Source organism: Dendrobates tinctorius, unplaced genomic scaffold (assembly GCF_039654945.1).
Source record: "Dendrobates tinctorius isolate UK_male_01 unplaced genomic scaffold, ASM3965494v1 ptg000249l, whole genome shotgun sequence".
Lineage (NCBI taxonomy): Eukaryota > Metazoa > Chordata > Amphibia > Anura > Dendrobatidae > Dendrobates > Dendrobates tinctorius.
The window spans coordinates 5140690-5161543 of NW_027361916.1; the positions used below are offsets into that span (position 1 = coordinate 5140690).

General features: G+C 45.3%; 1 protein-coding gene across 1 annotated transcript; it reads right to left on the bottom strand.

Moving 5' to 3' along the window:
• Window positions 1–390: 390 nt before the first annotated feature.
• Window positions 391–10600, bottom strand: LOC141063348 (uncharacterized). Its single transcript, XM_073557392.1, has 2 exons — window positions 10579–10600; window positions 391–1509 (listed from the first exon to the last, which is right to left on the bottom strand). Exons 1-2 carry the CDS (start codon window positions 10598–10600, stop codon window positions 659–661), a joined length of 873 nt encoding a protein of 290 aa, XP_073413493.1. The 3' UTR covers window positions 391–658.
• Window positions 10601–20854: the final 10254 nt, after the last annotated feature.

Sequence of the window (20854 nt, forward strand, 5' to 3'; positions counted from 1 at the left end):
GGGCTTTATGTTTTTTCTATTAGTCACCTTCTGACTAACCTTCAGGCAGTGAATTATGGGTATAGTTTTACATTTGGAATTAATAAAGATTAGTTCTATCCTTTTGTCAGCAAACATGAGGAATGACAAGAGACAACCCATTTAAAAAGATTCAATTTTGGTTAAAACTTTTCCAACATTAAGAAAATTAAAAGGCTTCTCCCCTGTGTGTCTGCTCTGATGTCTAACAAGAAGCGCTTTCTGGTTAAAATATTTCCCACATTCTAAACAGGAAAAAGACTTCTCCCCGTGTGAGTTCTCTGGTGAGGTGGCTCAGTAGTTAGCACTGCAGCCTTGAAGCACTGTAGTCCAGGGTTCAACTCTCACGAAGGACAACATCTGCAAGGAGTTTGTATGTTCTCCCCGTGTTTGTGTGGGTTTCCTCCAATATTCCTAAGACATACTGATAGGGAATTTACATTGTGAGACCAATTGGGGACAGCTATGATACTGTGTGCAAACTGTAAAGGGCTGCGGAATATGTTAGCGCTATATAAAAGAAAGGTTATTATTATTAGTAAGATTCCATTTCTGGTTAAAACATTTCACACATTATGAACAGGAGAAAGGCTTCTCCCCTGTGTGAGATCTCTGATGGTGATCAAGATTTATTTTCCATTTAACATGAAAGCGGTTTCTCCCCTGTGTAAGTTATTTGGTGTGGAACAAGACTCCCTTTCTGTTTAAAACATTTTCCACATTCTGAACATGAAAAAGGTTTCTCCCCTGTGTGAGTTCTCTGATGAGTAACAAAATGGGATTTACTTGCAAAATGTTTCCCACATTCTGAACAGGAAAAAAGCTTCTCCCCTGTGTGAGTTCTCTGGTGCTTAACACAATCTGATTTATTGCAAAAACATTTCCCACATTCTGAACAGGAAAAAGGCTTCTCCCCTGTGTGAGTTCTCTGATGAGTAACAAAATGTAATTTCTGATTAAAACATTTCCCACATTCTGAACAGGAAAAAGGCTTCTCCCCTGTGTGAGTTCTCTGGTGAGTAACAAAATGTGATTTATGTGCAAAACATTTCCCACATTCTGAACAGGAAAAAGGCTTCTCCCCTGTGTGAGTTCTTTGGTGTCTAACAAAATGTGATTTCTCGTTAAAACATTTCCCACATTCTGAACAGGAAAAAGGCTTCTCTCCTGTGTGAGTTCTTTGGTGAGTAACAAAACGTGATTTCCATGTAAAACATTTCCCACATTCTGAACATGAAAATGGCTTCTTTGCTTTAGGAGCAGTTTGTTTTTTATTGCCTCTTTTGTGATTTTGATTTTCCTTAGTAGTTGGTAATGAATCAGAAGATGGGACCTGTTTCATAGGATCAAATGACAGATCTTTGCTGTGAATGGATGATGGTATATCTGGAGTAATGGCATTCACTTCAGTTGTATCTTGTAGGATCTCAAGATCATCAGATTGAAAAATTGAAGATGTCAGCTGTCCCTCTGATCTCCTGGTATAGTCATCTGCTAAGATAAAAAACAATTATTATTTATTAATAAAATATCTTTTAGTTTTGGATTTTTGAACACTTCTAATTAAACTGTCCATAAAAATGGCAAGCTATGTAAAAAAATCTTTAATTTTTGAGAGAAAAAACAGCAGATAAGAACATGCAGCTGAAAGACAAACTAATCAAGGATACTAGATGTGGTACAGAGGACCCAAGACAGGGTACTCAGAAGGAAGCTAAGAAAAAGGAAGCAAAACTTCTTTCCTGCATGCTGACCAACGCAAGAAGCCTGACCAATAAGATTGAAGATCTGGAGTTGGTAATTTATGAGGAAAATACGACATAGTAGGAATAACTGAGACATGGTTAGACGACAGCTATGACTGGGCGGCTAACTTGCAAGGATATGATTTGTTTAGGAGGGATCGTAAAAAAAGGAAAGGGGGTGGAGTCTGTCTATATATATATATATATAAAGCCCACACTGAGAGAAGATATACAAGAGGGAAATGAAGAGGTGGAGTCTCTATGGGTGGAGATACAAGGAGGGAAAAGTAATAAAATCCTCATAGGGGTTTGTTATAAGCCACCAAATATAACAGAAACCACTGAAAATGTATTATTGAAACAGATAGACAAAGCAGCAAATCCCAAGGAGGTGATTATTATGGGGGACTTCATCTACCCCGACATAGACCGAGAAACTGAAACCTGCGTATCTCAGAAAGGAAAGCAATGTCTGTCAGTGACCAAGGATAATTATCTGTCACCACTTGTGCAGGGCCCAACTAGAGGGACAGCCCTTCTGGACTTAATGTTAAGCAACAGGCCAGATAGAATAACAGAAGTCCGAGTCGATGGGCACCTAGGGAACAGTGACCACAATACAACACAATTCCACTTGTCCTTCAGTAAGGTGCCCTGGAAGGGGGTTACGAAAACGCTGAATTTCAGGAAAGCAAAGTTTGATCAGCTTAGAGAGGACCTTCCCCGAACTGATTGGGACAATGTCCTCAAAAATAGGAGCACAGAAAATAAATGGGAAATATTTATATCAGTTTTACACCCCCACTGCGAGCTAGCCATACCGTACAGAAATAAAAGGGCTAGGAACAGGAGAACACCAATGTGGCTAAATAAGGATGTAAAAAGGGCAATAAAGAACAAGAACAAGGCATTTAGGAAGCTAAAACAAGAAGGCAATGAAGAAGCATTAAAAAGTTATAGAGAGAAAAATAAAATGTGTAAAAAACAAATACATTTAGCAAAAGTGGAAACTGAGAGACTCATTGCTAAGGAAAGTAAAACAAACCCCAAACTATTCTTTAATTATATAAACAGTAAAATGATTAAAATTGATGGTGTCGGCCCTTTAAAGAACAATGAGGGTGAAATCATAGAGAGCGATGTGGGAAAAGCAAATGTTTTAAATACATTTTTCTCCACAGTGTTCACACAGGAAAAGGATTTGCCAGGGGAAATGCAGAGTGATAATGTAAACTCCCCATTAAGTATTACCTGCCTAACCCAGGAAGAAGTGCAGAACCGCCTTAGTAAGATTAAAATGGACAAATCACCAGGCCCTGATGGCATTCACCCTCGGGGATTAAGGGAGTTAAGTAATGTGATAGACAGACCTCTATTCCTTATATTTAAAGACTCTATAGAAACAGGGTCTGTTCCTTTTGATTGGCGGCAAGCAAATGTGGTACCAATATTCAAAAAGGGGTGTAAAAGGGAACCTGGAAACTATAGGCCGGTAAGCTTAACATCTGTTGTGGGTAAAATTTTTGAAGGGTTTCTAAGGGATACCATTATGGAATATCTCAATGTTAATAAATGTTTAACTCCATATCAACATGGATTTATGAAGGATCGCTCCTGTCAGACTAACCTGATCAGCTTCTATGAGGATGTAAGCTCTCAAATGGACCCAGGAGAATCATCGGATGTCATTTATCTCGACTTCTCTAAAGCATGTGACACTGTCCCACATAAAAGATTGGTAAGTAAGATGAGAAAGCTTGGGCTAGGGGAAAATGTGTGTAGATGGGTAGGTAGCTGGCTTAGTGATAGAAAACAAAGAGTGGTTATTAATGGGGCATCCTCAGATTGGGCCAGGGTTACTAGTGGGGGACCACAGGGGTCTGTATTGGGCCCCCTACTATTTAATATATTTATTAATGATCTAGTGGATGGCTTACACAGTAAAATATCAGTATTTGCATATGATACAAAACTATGTAAGGTAGTTAACACAAAGGAGGACAGTTTGCAACTACAGACAGATTTGAGTAAATTGGAGAATTGGGCTGAAAAATGGCAAATGAGGTTTAACCCAGATAAGTGTAAGGTTATGCACATGGGAAGGAGAAACAGATGCTACAATTACTTACTAAATGGGAAACTGCTGGGGAAATCAGACATGGAAAAAGACTTAGGCATCTTAGTCAATAAGAAGCTAAATTGGAGTGCCCAGTGTCAGGCAGCTGCCACCAAAGCAAATAGGGTCATGGGATGCATTAGAAGAGGTCTGGGGACACGAGATGAAAACATAATTCTCCCTCTGTACAAATCACTCGTCAGACCACACTTGGAGTATTGTGTGCAATTTTGGATGCCGGTGCTCAAGAAAGACATTACTGAACTTGAAAGGGTTCAAAGGCGGCTACTAAAATGATAAATGGAGTTGGTTCACTACAATATCCAGAAAGGTTATCAAAATTAGGTCTATTTACTCTAGAAAAGAGAAGACTTAGGGGAGACCTAATATATATGTACAAGTATATCAGAGGGCAATACAGAGATCTCTCCAATGAACTGTTTGTACCAAGGACTGTGACAAGAACAAGGGGGCATTCTCTTAGTTTGGAGGAAAGACAATTTCTGCACCAGCATAGAAGAGGGTTCTTCACGGTAAGAGCAGTGAGGCTCTGGAATTCTCTTCCTGAGGAAGTGGTGATGGCCAACTCACTGAATGAATGTAAGAAAGGAATGGATGCTTTTCTTGTGAGTATCAGTATAGAAGGTTACGAATAATAGAATATTATAGGTAGATGGTTGACCCAGCTTAGGGGAAGGAATTTTTTTCCCTATGGAGAAAATTGGCTTCTACTCTGTGGGTTTTTTGCCTTCCCCAGGATCAACAATGCAGAACAGCTGCACTAAAAATAGGCTGAACTAGATGGACATAAGGTCTTCCTTCAGCCTTCAAAACTATCTTACTATGTTACTCATCCATTGGTCACACTTGGCTGGAGAGGCATGCTCAAAAATTGCTTGTTTTAGAAAATGTTTCAGTGTAGGACATGCTTGAATTTTCCAAAGTATAATCAGTCTGTATGGCAATACTAACATATTTAGTAACCCTAGCTTCAGATGATGCAGAATGTTCACACATGCTCCCAGGATCTGCTGCAAGGGATTCTGGATTGTATAGAGTATCTGTATAAACAGATTCTGGACCGGATAAAGGATCATGTGTAACGGATTCTGTAGATTCAGGCTGCTGACGCGGCCTTTTCCTTGGCCCACACTTTCTCCTTGCTAAACGTTCATTACTTAAAGTTTGTCCCTCTTGTACAGGAGGGAATATGGAAGGTATTGCGCCTGTTCTCAATGTTCTTCCTCGATTATCCACCATATAGCAATCGGAATCAAAGTGACATGAACACAAGCAATATTTTTTGTTTTTGTTTTCATCGAAAATTCTTGGAGCGAATGAATCAACATTTTGAAATTGTTGACCTGTTGCGATAAGCCATTGCTTAATTTTGGCAACATCTTTTGGAAAAGTGTAAAAAGGCCCGACTGCCCTGAGCAGGCCTGCCAGTCGTGCTAACACCGCCATTTACTAGGCAATTTGGCATTCTCTAGGTTTCGGCCTGTAATATAAAGAAAAAAGGTACACGTTCTAAATATGTCCCTCTCTATATATAACAATTTCATAAGAAAAGGAAAAACCTTTTTAGGACAAGATATTTCATCCCTATTTTTTGGGGGGGACGCCACATTACTTTCCCATTAGATCCGGGAGGCTGCTCTGCCATTTTGGTGTCTAATGTACTTGCCTCGCCAGGGGCAGGAAAGCACGGCTGTCACTTTTAAAAATCCCGCACCTCCGGTGGCATACTCATTGTCTGACAGGCACACTTGCGCCTGTGCAGTGGAGCGGGTCAACGTGCTCCTCGATAGAAGTGCCAAAGTCTTTGGAGACTTCACATGTTTTGTGAGACATTGGCACTATCTTCAATGGAGCACCGTGACACACTCCACTGCGCAGGCGCAAGTGCAGGCTTGGCAGCCAAGTGGTCGTCAAGGACCTTATCCACATGGGGCTCCGAGCATCCCACCGAACCGAAGAGGATTCATTGCAAGAGAGAATAAAAGTTCTTTTATCAGGTATGAGGGTCAGGTGTAGGCACATATAGGTGTGAAAACAACCACACTTACATTCTGTTTGGATGGATAGATAGATAAATAGATAGATAGATAGATAGATAGATAGATAGATGATAGATAGATAGATAAATAGATAGATAGATAGATTATAGATATATGGATGGATAAATGCATAGATAGATGATAGATGGATGTATAGCTGGATGGATAGATAGATAAATGGATAGATAGATGATAGATAAATAGATAGACCGATAGATGATTGATAGATAGATAGATAGCAAGATAGATAGATAGATAGATAGATAGATAAATAGATGGATAGATAGATGATAGATAAATAGATGGATGGATGATGGATTGATAAATAGATGGATAGATAAATAGATAGATGATAGATAGAAGGATGGATAAATAAATAGAGAGATGGATGGATAAATGGATGGATAGATAGATAAATGGATAGAAAGATGATAGATAAATAGATGGATGGATAAATAGATAGATAGATGCTAGATAAATAGATAGATGGATAAATAGATTGATAGATGATAGATAAATAAATGGATAGATAGATAGATAGATAGATGATAGATAGCTGGATAGATTGATAGATAAATAGATAAATGGATAGATAGATAAATAGATAGACCGATACATGACAGATAGATAGATAGATAGATGAATAGATAGATGGATAAATAGATGGATAGATAAATAGATGGATGGATGGTTGGTAGATAAACAGAGAGATGGATAGATAGATGAATTGATAAATAGATAGATGAATGGATACATAGAATCATAGAATCGTAGAGTTGGAAGGGACCTCCTGGGCCATCTGGTCCAACCCCCTGCTCAAAGCAGGATTCGCTAAATCATCCCAGTCAGATGTCTGTCCAGCCTCTGTTTGAAGACTTCCATTGAAGGAGAACTCACCACTTCTCGTGGCAGCCTGTTCCACTCATTGATCACTCTAACTGTCAAAAAGTTTTTTCTAATATCTAATCTGTGTCTCCTCCCATTCAGTTTCATCCCATTGCTTCTAGTATTTCCTTGTGCAAATGAGAATAAAGTTGATCCTTCTACAATGTGACAGTCCTTTAGATATTTGTAGACAGCTATTAAGTCTCCTCTCAGTCTTCTCTTTTGCAAACTAAACATTCCCAAATCCTGCAACCTTTCCTCATAAGACAGGGTTTGCAGACCGGTCACCATTCTGGTCGCTCTTTTCTGAACTTGCTCCAGTTTGTTGATGTCTTTTTTAAAATGTGGTGCCCAAAACTGGACACAATATTCCAGATGAGGTCTGACCAAAGAGGAGTAGAGGGAAATAATGACTTCACGTGATCTAGACTGTATGCTTCTGTTAATACATCCTAGAATTGCATTTGCCTTTTTTGCTGCTGCATCACACTGTTGACTCATATTCAGTCTGTGATCTATTAGTATACCCAAGTCTTTTTCACATGTGCTGTCACTTAGCCCTATTCCTCCCATTCTATATATGCTTTTTCCATTTTTATTGCCCAGATGTAGTACTTTGCATTTCTCCCTGTTAAAAACCATTCTGTTATTTGCTGCCCACTTCTCCAGTTTATTTAAATCTTTTTGAATCCTCTCTCTCTCTTCTCTAGTATTAGCTATCCCTCCTAGCTTTGTGTCATCAGCAAATTTAATCAGTTTACCCTCAATTCCTTCATCTAAATCGTTGATAAAGATGTTGAACAATACAGGGCCCAGGACAGAGCCCTGTGGTACCCCACTTGAGACATTCTTCCAACTGGATGTGCAGCCATTTACGACCACTCTTTGGGTCCGATCACTAAGCCAGTTATGAATCCACCTAACAGTTGCCTTGTCCATTCCATACTTAATCATTTTTTCAATAAGGATTGTATGAGAGACTTTGTCAAATGCTTTGCTGAAGTCAAGATATACTATATCTACAGCATTTCCTTGATCCACCCAATCAGTGATACCGTCATAGAAGGAAATTAAGTTAGTCTGACATGACTTATTAGTTACAAACCCATGCTGACTCTGTTTAATCACTTCATTCTTATCCAGGTACTGACATACATGTTGTTTAATAATTTGTTCAAAGATCTTTCCTGGTATAGAAGTCATACTCACCGGCCTATAGTTACCTGGGTCCACCTTCTTCCCCTTTTTGAAGATAGGAACAACATTTGCTCTTCTCCAGTCTTCTGGCACTTCTCCTGTTCTCCAAGAATTTTCAAAGATTATAGAGAGGGGTTCAAAAATTTCTTCTGCTATCTCCTTCAGTACTCTGGGGTGTAATTCATCTGGACCTGGAGACTTGAATTCATTTAGGCTAGCTAAGTGTTTCCTCACTATCTTTCTGTTTATAGATATCCTGGATTCTTCTATTCCCTTAATAGGACAGTGAATAACAGTTGATGTTACATTTCCTTTCTGAGAGAAAACAGATGCAAAATAGGAATTTAAAAGTTCAGCCTTCTCAACATCCTGTCTTACCATTTCATCATTTTCATCCTGTAAAAATCCTATAGCATCTTTGACTTTTCTTTTACTTTTGACATATCCCCAAAATCCTTTATTATTGCTTTTGACATCTCTTGCAAGCCTCAATTCATTTTCAGCTTTAGCTAATCTGATTTGTGTCCTGCAGGTTCTGCAGACAGCATTATATTCTTCTTTAGATATGCCTCCCTCTTTCCTTTTTCTAAACATTTTTTTCTTCCTTTTTAGCATGTGCTTAAGTTCTGTGTTCATCCATCCTGGTTTCCTTAACTGCTTCCTATTCTTCCCTCTTTTCGGAATTGTTAACAACTGTGCTTTGAGAATTTCATTTTTCAAGATTTCCCATCCTTCCTGGACATTTTTGTCTTTAAGGATATCCAGCCATTGGATCCCTCCAATTCTCTTTCTGAATCCCTTAAAATCTGCCTTTCTGAAATCTAACCTTGACGTCTGAGTCTTCACAGGTCTTCCGCCTCTAGTTATCCAAAATTCTAAAATAGCATGGTCGCTACCTCCTAGGGTCCCAGCCACTTTTACCTCCTCAACCATTTCCTCCCTGTTTATAAGGATTAGATCCAAGGTAGCAGTTCCCCTTGTTTTCTCCCTTACCTTTTGGAAGATAAAGTTGTCAGCAAGAGAGGATAAGAATTTCCTTGACCTGTTAGTTTTGCCTGAGAGAGATTCCCAACAAATGTCTGGATAGTTGAAATCTCCCATGACAACTATGTCATATTTTTTGGAGAACTTGGCCATTTGATGCATAAAGAGTTCATCCATATCTTCAGCTTGCACAGGCGGCCTGTAGTAAATGCCTACAATGGTGTCCTTTCCATTGTTCTGTCCTTGTATTCTTACCCAAACAGTTTCCACAGAACTCCCAGTCTCTGAAGCTTCAATCTCTGTGCAGATATACGCGTTTCTAACATACAATGTGACACCCCCTCCTCGTTTATCAAGTCTGTTTCTTGCAAATAAGTTGTATCCTTCTAGTCTTGTATTCCAATCATGTGTATTGTCCCACCAAGTTTCAGTGATTCCAATGACATCATATTTCTTTTCCTGTGTTAGTAGTTCCAATTCTCCTTGTTTGTTGCCCATGCTTTGTGCATTAGTATAGAAACATTTTAGTTTGTGATTGGTTTCTCTTTCTCCAATATTTTTATTAATTAGATTCTTTCGTCTTTGTTCTTCCTTTCCACTTCTAATAGCAGAGTTCTCAATAGCATTTGTCAGGTGTATGGCTTTTTCTGGTCTTTTGCTTCCCTTCCCATGTTGTTCTAGTTTAAAGCTCTCCTTACAAGTGTAGCAAGGCGACTTCCAAATACATGCTTACTAGTCTTCGTAAGGTGCACCCCATCTCTAGCAAGTAGTCCATCGTATAAGTAGTTCACTCCGTGATCCAGAAATCCAAATCGTTGCTGACGGCACCATCGACGTAGCCAGTTGTTCACCTGCAGAATCTTATTCCACCTCCTTGTTCCATGGCCATACATAAATGATAAATAGATGGATGATAGATAAATAGATGGATGGATAGATTTATGGATAGATACATAGATGATAGATAGATAGATAAATAAATAAATGGATATATGGATAAACAGATAGATGATAGATAGATAGATGGATAAATAGATAGATGATAGATAAATAGAAAGATTGTCATGCCCGCCATGTCTGCTATGCTGCAAGATCCCTGGAGCAGTGTGCCTGCGCACCTCATGACTGCTGTGCTGCGTGACTCCTGGAGCAGTGTGTATGCGCACGCGTACCTCATGGCTGCATGCCATTGCTGTGTGCACGCCCGTCTCTGCTCTGCCTGCTGTGGTTGCCTCTGTGGTCCTGCCCCTGATCATGTGACCTTTCCTATGTTCCAGCACTGTCTGACCCAGCTAACCTCTCAGTGGAGCCCCTGATCATGTGACCTTCTCTATGGTCCAGCCCAGTCTGATCTAGCAATGCTCTCTATGATCCTGGAGGATCTGAATCAGAAGTCCTTCACTCGGAAGTGCAGGTGCTATGGTGCTATATCAGACCGCCCCTTCCTATGGTCGGGGCCGGAGTATCGTGTTGCTTCCCTGCATGGCCGCTTGGTCTGCTCGGTCGCTCCCCGTATTCTGTGCCCCTGCACTTTGCCCTGTCATGCATCTCTGCACACGCTCTGTGCTTGTACTCTGCCTCTTGTCCTGAGCCATGTCTTATGTTGTCCTTTGTGCCATGTTTTGTCTCTGTCTTGCTTGAACTTGTAGTCCTTTTCCTGTGTTCTCTGCCTTTGCCTACTTTGCCATGTTTTGTCTATGCTATGCTTTCCTTGTACTGCTTCCGCTTCCCTGTTTCTGCCTGGTCTTCCTTGTTCTGACCTAGGGTGCTCTGTTGTGCTTCCTAGCACATGCACCATTCCTCCTCTCTGACCTGGGGTGCTCTGTTATGCCTCCTGGCACACGCACCATTCCTCCTCTCTTACCTATGGTGCTCTGTTGTGCCTCCTGGCACACGCAACATTCCTCTGCTCTCTGACCTATGGTGCTTCTCAAGCACATTTCCAGGCTAGTCTCAAGGTTCTTCCTTGACCCAGCTCTGGGCTTCGGCCTACGCTCCGCTGCTAGTCCTGTTCTCTGCCTAGTGCTCTGTTGTGCCTCCTGGCACACGCACCATCTCTGCTCTCTGACCTATGGTGTTCTCTTGCACATTTCTAGGCTAGTCTCAAGGCTCTGCCTTGACCCGGCTCTGGGCTTCGGCCTACGCTCCGCTGTTAGCTCTATGTCTCTTGTACCCGACTCTTTGCTACTGCCTACGTTCCGTTCCTTGCTCTGTACCTTGCCTTGTTTCTTCGCATGCCCTTTGCACGCACCTGGCCTTCCTAGCCTCCTGTCTGTGCCTCAGCCGTGCCGCCCTAGCCGTGCCCGCCTGCTTGTGCCTCAGCCATGCTCGTCGGCCAGTGACAACTGTGTCGCCTGTTATGCCTCAGCCGGGTTCGCCTCAGTCTTGCCCGTCTGTCTGTGCCGCAGCCAGTCCAGCTAGCCAGTGCCCCAGCCGTGCTCTCTGTGCTTCCTTGCACCCATGCTGTCTGTGCACTGTGCTTTGCATGCTCTGTAAAGCACGCGCAGGCCCTAGCCTGCTTCTTGGCATACCTCCCCGTGCTTCTCTAAGGAATGCGCAGGTCTTGCCATATACCCTGTCGTACCCTCTTGCACGTACAGGTCCTAGCCTATTCCCTGTCATGCCCTCTTACACGCACAGGCCTAGCTTGTACCCTGGCATGCCTCCTAGCACGCACCCTGCCTTAAACCCTGGCTTGCCTGTCGGATTCCCGAAACCTGCCGACCGCTGCCAGAGGTCCGGAACCAGATGACTGCGGCCTGATGTCCGGAGCTGATTTCCGCAGCCTGATGCCTGGATCCTGTCGGTCGTTGCCAGTAGTCCGGAGTCCGATGCCATCGCACCCTGCCTTGGACCCTGGCGTGTCTCCTAGCACGCACCCTGTCTAGGACCCTGGCGTGTCTCCTTGCACACACCCTGTCTTGGACCCTGGCGTGTCTCCAAGCACACACCCTGTCTTGGACCCTGGCGTGTCTCCTTGCACGCACCCTGTCTTGGACCCTGGCGTGTCTCCTAGCACACACCCTGTCTTGGACCCTGGCATATCTCCTAGCACGCACCCTGTCTAGGACCCTGGCGTGTCTCCTAGCACACAGCCTGTCTAGGACCCTGGCGTGTCTCCTAGCACACAGCCTGTCTTGGACCCTGGTGTGTCTCCTAGCACACACCCTGTCTTGGACCCTGGCGTGTCTCCTAGCACACTCCCTGTCTTGGACCCTGGCATATCTCCTAGCACGCACCCTGTCTAGGACCCTGTCGTTGTGACGGACTCAGCTCCTGCTGAGCCCATTTTTTGAGTGGACCCTCTGGGTCGTGGCATCCACCCACCGAGGGCGAGCTGACCTTGTGAGAATCCACCCCCTATACAGGGAGTGTCAGGGGCAAGACCAAGGGGGTGAGCCACCACGACTGCTGGGACCAGACGGCCGGCTCAGGGGACACTAGACGAGTGTCTGACGACAAGGACGAGCAGGAAGCAAGACGAGACTAGACGTAGGTGCAAGGTATCTTCATTAGAATAACACAAGATCACATACAGAGAAAACAAGCAAAACGTGCAAGGTGCGCGCGTGGGCACGCCAAGGTCCATAACATGGTACGTGCCAGATGGCACGCCTAGGCACAGGTAATGGCATGATGGCATCGGACTCCGGACTGCTGGCAAACCGACAGGGTCCAGGGATCAGGCTGCGGACGTCAGCTCCGGACATCAGGCCGCAGTCATCTGGTTCCGGACCTCTGGCAACGGTCGGCAGGTTTCGGGCATCCGGCAGGCAAACCAGGGTTCAGGCAAGGAGGCACGACAGATATCCAAGCAGGGTGCGTGTTTAGGGAACACGCCAAGGTCCAAGGCTAGGTGCGTGTGTAGGGGACACGCCAGGGTCCAAGGCTAGGTGCATGTGTAGGGGACACGCCAGGGTCCAAGGCTAGGTGCGTGTGTAGGGGACACGCCAGAGTTCACAAACGAGACAGGGTGCATGTGTAGAGCCACGCCAAAGCATAGGATAAGACAGAGTGCGTGTAGAGACACGCCAAGGTACAAGACAGAGTGCGTGTAGAGACACGCCAAGGTACAAGGTACAAGACAGAGTGCGTGTAGAGACACGCCAAGGTACAAGATACAAGACAGAGTGCGTGTAGAGACACGCCAAGGTACAAGATACAAGACAGAGTGCGTGTAGAGACACGCCAAGGCACAAGATACAAGACAGAGTGCGTGTAGAGACACGCCAGAGTTCAGAGCAGGGCTGTGTGCTAGGAGCTACGCAGGGACGCATACCTCACTGGCCAATGCGCACGGCTGTAACGCCAGCACGAGGCACGACTAAGGCACAGGAGGGGGCAAAGGAACCTTCGTGCTAGGAGCCACGCCAGGTTCAGGGCAGGGTGCGTGCTAGGAGCCACGCCAGGGTTCAAGGCAGGGTGCGTGCTAGGAGCCACGCCAGGGTTCAAGGCAGGGTGCGTGCTAGGAGCCACGCCAGGGTTCAAGGCAGGGTGCGTGCTAGGAGCCACGCCAGGGCACAAGGAAGGGCTGCGTGCTAGGAGCCACGCAGGGGGCACGCCACACTGGCCAGTACACACGGCTGTACACAAACACGTGGCACTTACCACGGCACAGGAGACGGCCAAGGGGAACCCACGTCGGGGTTCAATGCAAGGACAAGGCAGGGAAAAAGGCAAGGAATACAGGCAGAAACAGAGCCAGGTCAGAGAGAGGACAGAGTCTAGCAGCAGAGCCTAGGCAGAAGCCCAGAGCCGGGCCAAGGGAAGACCTTGGGACTAGACAAAGAAATGAGGACTAAGGAGAGGAGGAATGGTGCGTGTGCCAGGGAGCACTACAGAGCACCATAGGAGAGAGAGCGAGGCAGAGCAAGCAAAGACTGAGACCATAGGGAGGAACACAAAGCAAGGAATAGCAAGGCAGAGAACACAGGGAGGACTACAAGTCAAAGCATAGCAAAAGCAAGACATGGCAAAACAGGCGAGGCAGAGAACGCAGGAAGGACTACAAGTCAAAGCATAGCTAAGGCGAGACATAGCAAAACAGACTAAGACAAAGAACAGCAGAAGGACTACAAGGCAAAGCAAGGCAAAGACAAACATGGCACGAGAGACAACACAAGACATGGCACAAGACAAAAGGCGGAATACGAGCACGGAGCGTGTGCAGAGACGCACTACAGAGCAAAGTGCAAGGGCACAGAATAGAGGGAGAAACCCCACAGACCCAGAGCCTTGCAGGGAAGCAACACAATAATCAGGCCCTGAGCATAGGAAGAGGCGGCCTGATATAGGGCATAGCACCTCCTCCTCCAGGTCAGGACCAGGGGAGCACTTCCGGGATTCTAGACATGACGAGATGATAGCAGAACCAGACAGTGCAGGATCTTAGGAAACGTCACATGATCAGGGTTTCAGACATGACGAGATGATCACCGAACCAACCAGTGCAGGATCCTAGGAAGAACACATGATCCGGGATTCTAGACATGACGAGATGATTGCAGAACCAGACAGTGCAGGATCTTAAGAAACATCACATGATCAAGGACTCCAGACATGACGAGAAGATCACAGAAGGCAGAGCAGAAACGCAGGGATCCTGCAGCTCAGACATGAGGTGAGTCTGCACACAGCTCTAGCGAACATGCAGGACAGCAGACAAAACATGCGCATGCACATCGCTCCAGGAGTTCTTGAGACAAACAGACATGGCAGACATGGCGGACGTGACAGTCGTGTCTCCTAGCACACAGCCTGTCTAGGACCCTGGCGCGTCTGCTAGCACGCACCCTGTCTTGGACCCTGGCGTGTCTCCTAGCACACAGCCTGTCTTGGACCCTGGCATGTCTCCTAGCACACACCCTGTCTTGGACCCTGGCGTGTCTCCTAGCACACACCCTGTCTTGGACCCTGGCGTGTCTCCTAGCACGCACCCTGTCTTGGACCCTGGCGTTTCTCCTAGCACGCACCCTGTCTAGGACCCTGGCGTGTCTCCTAGCACGCACCCTGTCTTGGACCCTGGCATGTCTCCTAGCACACACCCTGTCTTGGACCCTGGCATGTCTCCTAGCACGCACCCTGTCTAGGACCCTGGCGTGTCTCCTAGCACGCACCCTGTCTTGGACCCTGGCGTTTCTCCTAGCACGCACCCTGTCTAGGACCCTGGCGTGTCTCCTAGCACACAGCCTGTCTTGGACCCTGGCGTGTCTCCTAGCACGCACCCTGTCTTGGACCCTGGCGTGTCTCCTTGCACGCACCCTGTCTTGGACCCTGGCGTGTCTTCTAGCACGCACCCTGTCTTGGACCCTGGCGTGTCTCCTAGCACGCACCCTGTCTTGGACCCTGGTATGATTTCTAGCACGTGTTATGCCTTGAACATTTGGCGTGCCCTTGCACGCACTTTGCTGTGCTTCACTGTTTATGCCTTGCACCTGATTAAAGCTTGAAACCACGTTTATTGAAGAAACCCAATGATCTCGCTTTATGTTTTGCATCCTGCTCGTCCTGCTGCCGGACACTCACTAGTGTCCCCCTGAGCCGGCCGTCTGGTCCCAGCAGTCGTGGTGGCTCACCCCCTTGGTCATGCCCCTGACAATCCCTGTACAGGGGGTGGTTTCTCACTAGGTCAGCTCACCCTAGGTGGGTGGGTGCCACTGCCCAGAGGGTCCACTCAAAAAATCGGCTCAGCAGAAGCTGAGTCCGTCACATAGCTAGATGGACAGATAGATGATAGATAGATAGATAGATAGACATGGATAAATAGAGAGATGATAGATGGATGGATAGATAGATAGATAAATAGATGGATAGATAGATGATAGAAATATAATAGATAAATGGATAGATAGATAGATGGATAGAGAGACAGATAGATAGACAGATGGATAGATAGATAATAGATAAATGGATAGATGGATAGAGAGATAGATGGATAATAGATAGATAATAGAAAAATAGATAGATGGATATATAGATGGAGATAGATAATATATACATAGATGATAGATAAATAGATGGATAGATAGATGAATAGAGAGATAGATGAATAATAGATGATAGATAGATAGATGAATAGATAGATGGATAGAGAGATATGGATAATAGATAGTTGATAGATAGATAGATAGATAGCAAGACGGATTGATAGATATATAGAAAAATAGATAGAGGTAGAGATAGAGGGATGGTGAACTATGAAGCCAATAGGGGACTTTATAATATATACAATAATGCAATTTTATGGCAATGTACGGGGTTTTTACAGTGACACACCTTAGGTGATGAGCTGAACTGCCAGTGAACTGCTCAGCTCATCAGACGCTGCCGAGGAAAACAAAAGAGGCGCAAGGGAGGAAAACGAAAGACGAGGAGGGAGATGGGGGGAGGTGAAGCTATAGATTTTCAATGTGCAGGCGCAAGATTCACAGCCCTGCAGTGTGAATACTTAATAACACACTGTGGGGCGGGATCTGGGGACTCCAAAACACACGGGCTCGATAGCCTGATGTCAGTTCCTTGGCAGCACACACTGCGCATACCCGAGAACTAGTGGAACAGCGCAGGCGCCCACCGGCATGTAATGCCAACAGCAACACAGGAGGAGGCGGCGTAGGGACGAAACAGCTGGGAGGCGTCTTAAACAGAGGGACATATCAAACCTCTGTGACTGAATCCAGGTATGAGGACCTATTTATAAAAGTCAATATTTCGGCGTTACTGGGGATCAGATACTACTGCTGCTGCTCTTTCATTCGGGGGACTACACTTCTCTCATACCCCAAAATCAGACAATAGAGCAGGTGGAGGCGTTGGTTTGCTCCTATCACCAAAATGTACCTTTCAGGTTATCCCTCAAGTACCCTCACTTGTCTTCCCTTCTTTTGAGGTCCATGCCGTCAGACTCTACACCCCCTTCTCCATGCGAGTGGCGGTGGTATATCGTCCTCCCGGACCCTCCCATCAGTTCCTGGATCATTTTGCCACTTGGCTTCCACATTTTCTCTCCTATGACATCCCTACCCTCATCATGGGAGATTTCAACATCCCCATTGCTCTTCCCCTCTCCCTATCTGCTACTCCCCTGTTATCTCTAACCTCCTCATTCGGCCTCTCGCAGCTTACTAACTCTCCAACGCATGAAGACGGAAACTCCCTCGACTTGGTCTTCTCTCGGCTTTGTGCAGTGGATGATTTTGCAAACTCCCCTCTCCCGCTCTCTGACCACAACCTTCTTTCATTCTCTATCAAGAACTGTCAGGCTGCTCAGGTCACCCCCACTGTCCATACTTATAGAAACATACAGGCCATTAACACCCAGAAACTTATGAAGAACTTGCAGTCTTCATTGGCCCCTATCTCCTCCCTCTCATGTCCTGATTCTGCATTGAAGCATTACAATGAAACACTTCAAAGTGCCCTGGATGAAATTTCACCTCCTATACAAAAAACAACACGACACAGACGGCGACAACCGTGGCACACCCTGCAAACATGTTTCCTGCTGTGATGCTCCAGGTGCGCCGAACGTCTGTTGAGAAAATCCAACCTACCTGAAGATTTCATCCATTATAAGTTTATGCTTAGAACATACAACACTGCCCTTCACCTCTCAAAACAAACCTATTTCAACACCCTCATCACTTCACTGTCCAATAACCCGAAACGTCTCTTTGACACTTTTCATTCCCTACTCAACCCAAGAGTGCATGCCCCAACCATGGAGCTTCAAGCTGATGATCTGGCCAATTACTTCAATGAAGCAATTGACCAGATCCGACAGGAAATTATCTCCCAATCCCCTCATACCATGCACTGTCCTCCCTCCCCCACTGCATCTTGCTCACTCTCTGATTTTGAACCAGTCACAGAACAAGAAGTAAGCAGTTTCCTTGCATCTTCTAGCCCAACCACTTGCACCATTGACCCCATTCCGTCACATCTCCTCCAGTCCCTTTCCCCTATTGTCACCACCCACCTAACTAAAATATTTAACCTCTCTCTCCTGATATCTTTCCTACCTCATTTAAGCATGCCTTCATACATCCACTACTTAAGCAACCATCCCTTGACCAAAACTGTGCCTCTAACTATAGACCTGTCTCTAATCTTCCCTTCATCTCTAAACTCCTGGAACGCCTGGTCCACTCCCATCTTATCCGCTATCTCTCTGATAACTCTCTTCTCGACCCTTTCCAATCTGGTTTCCACTCTTTACACTCTACTGAAACTGCCCTCACTAAAGTCTCTAATGATCTACTAACAGCTAAATCTAATGGTCATTACTCCATGCTAATTCTCTTGGATCTCTCTGCAGCGTTTGGCAATGTGGATCACCAGCTCTTCTTCACTATGCTCCGCTCCATCGGCCTCAAGGACACTGTTCTCTCCTGGTTCTCCTCCTATCTCTCTGACTGTTCCTTTACTGTATCTTTTGCTGGCTCCTCCTTCCCACATCTTCCACTTACTGTTGGGGTTCCTCAAGGATCGGTTCTAGGTCCCCTCCTCTTCTCTTTGTAGACTGCCCCTATTGGTCAAAAAATCAGTAGATTTGGTTTCCAGTACCATCTCTATGCTGATGACACTCAATTATACACTTGTTCTCCTGACATCACACCTGCCTTTTTAGAAACCACCAGCGATTGTCTAAACGCTGTGTCTAGCATCATGTCCTCACTATATCTGAAACTGAACCTGTCAAAGACTGAACTCCTTGTGTTTCCTCCCTCTACTAATGCACCTATGCCCGACATTGCCATTTCTGTGTGTGGTTCCACTATTACTCCCCAGCAACATGCCCGCTGTCTTGGGGTCATACTTGACTCCGAGCTTTCATTCGCCCACCACTGTTATGAATGAGTCACCGTAGGAGGCAGACACAAAAATAGCAGCTAAGTCCAGAAAACCGGAGAAGTTGGCAACTATCAGATTGCAGACCCCTGAACCTAACAACACAACTAGCAGTAGCCGTGGGGGGTTCCTACGGTGCCCTAGACCCCTCGATCACAGCCGGAGAAACTAAATAGCCTAAAGACAGAAAAGGAAAACTAAACTGCCCCAGAGCAGACCCCAAAGTAAAAGGCAGCCCCCAACATATAATGACGGTGAAGCAAGATGAAAAAACACACACAGATAGAAAGATAGGCTGAGCAAACAATGGGGCCCAAACTCACTAAAATAGGACAGGATAGGACAGCTGCTGTCTGCAATCTGCAAAAACCCTGAAAAGACATAAACCAACAGGCTGATATGGAAAAAGGCCCTGAAGCAGCTAGGCTTCAAAAACTATATCAGCACTCAGGTATTTTCTGAAGACAGAGCTAAAGGAAATCAGATCACCCCAGCAGGGAATGACAGAAATCCAGCAAAACAAAAACAACGTACAAATGCAAACGGAAGAGCAGAAAACTTAGCTTTTGGAGAGCAGGAATTCAGACTGGTATCCAAGGATCCACAGAGGAATCACCCGCAGAGCAGACGGGCGTGGACAGCCTTATATCCAGTCAGAAACTCCACTCAGCCAATCATCATCATTAGACCCAGATGCCTGATAATCAGGCTCACTATCTTTCTTTACTAGAAGAGGGAGTTCATCGGGCCTCAGTGGTAAAGGGGAAAATGAACTCACAACAGTACCTCCCCCTTGAGGAGGGGTCACCGAACCCTCAACCACGCCACCAGGACGATCAGGGTGGGCCCGATGAAAGGCACGCACCAATCTTTTGGCATGAATATCAGAGGCAGAGACCCAGGAATTATCCTCCTGACCATAACCCTTCCACTTAACCAAATACTGGAGTCTCCGTCTAGCCAGACGGGAATCCAGTACCTTCTCTACCTCATATTCCATGTTACCTTCAACCAATACAGGGTCTGGAGGTGCCACCCCAGGAACAACAGGTTCAACAAACCTCTTCAACAAAGACTTATGGAACACATTATGGATTTTAAATGTGACAGGAAGAGCCAAACGAAAAGAGACTGGATTAATAATCTCCAAAATCTTGTAAGGTCCAATAAATCTAGGCTTAAACTTAGGAGAAGCCACCTTCATAGCAATATTTTTTGATGATAACCACACCATATCACCAACCTTAAACTGGGGACCAATGGTCCTATGTCGGTTGGAAAACCGCTGGGCCTTTTCCTGGGAGAGAGATAACTTATCCACCACTTGGTCCCAGATCTGGTGCATTCTCTCCACCACAGTGTCAACACCTGGGCAGGCAGAGGGCTCCACCTGCCCTGAAGAAAATCGAGGATGAAACCCAAAATTACAAAAAAGGTGACATCAAAGTGGCAGAACTAGCTCTATTATTTAAAGCAAATTCGGCCAAGGGCAAAAATGAAACCCAATCATCCTGATCAGCGGAAATAAAACATCTCAAATATGACTCCAAGGTCTGGTTTGTTCTGTCTGTCCATTGGTTTGAGGGTGAAAAGCAGAGGAGAAGGACAACTGAATTCCCAGCTTGGAACAGAAAGTTCTCCAAAATCTAGACACAAACTGAACCCCTCTGTCAGATACAATGTTCTCAGGAATCCCGTGCAAGCGAACCACCTGTTGCAAAAACAGGGGTACCAACTCAGAGGAAGACGGCAACTTAGGGAGTGGTACAAGATGGACCATCTTAGAGAATCTATCACAAATCACCCAAATAACAGTCATTCTCTGAGAGGTATATCAGAGATAAAATCCATTGAAATATGGGTCCATGGCTTCTTGGGGACAGGCAAAGGCATCGACAACCCACTAGAGCGAGAACACGATTTAGACCGGGAGCAAGTCCCACAGGACTGCACAAAATTCCTGACATCACGAGACAAGGAGGGCCACCAAAAAGACCGAC

Excerpts from the sequence above, each read along its gene's own strand:
- LOC141063348 (XM_073557392.1), bottom strand. The coding sequence starts at position 10,600 with ATGGCTCAGGACAAGAGGCAGA. Across the intron at positions 1,510-10,578 it reads GGCTCAGGACAAGAGGCAGA|ATGACTATACCAGGAGATCA; the intron begins GTACAAGCACAG and ends TTATCTTAGCAG.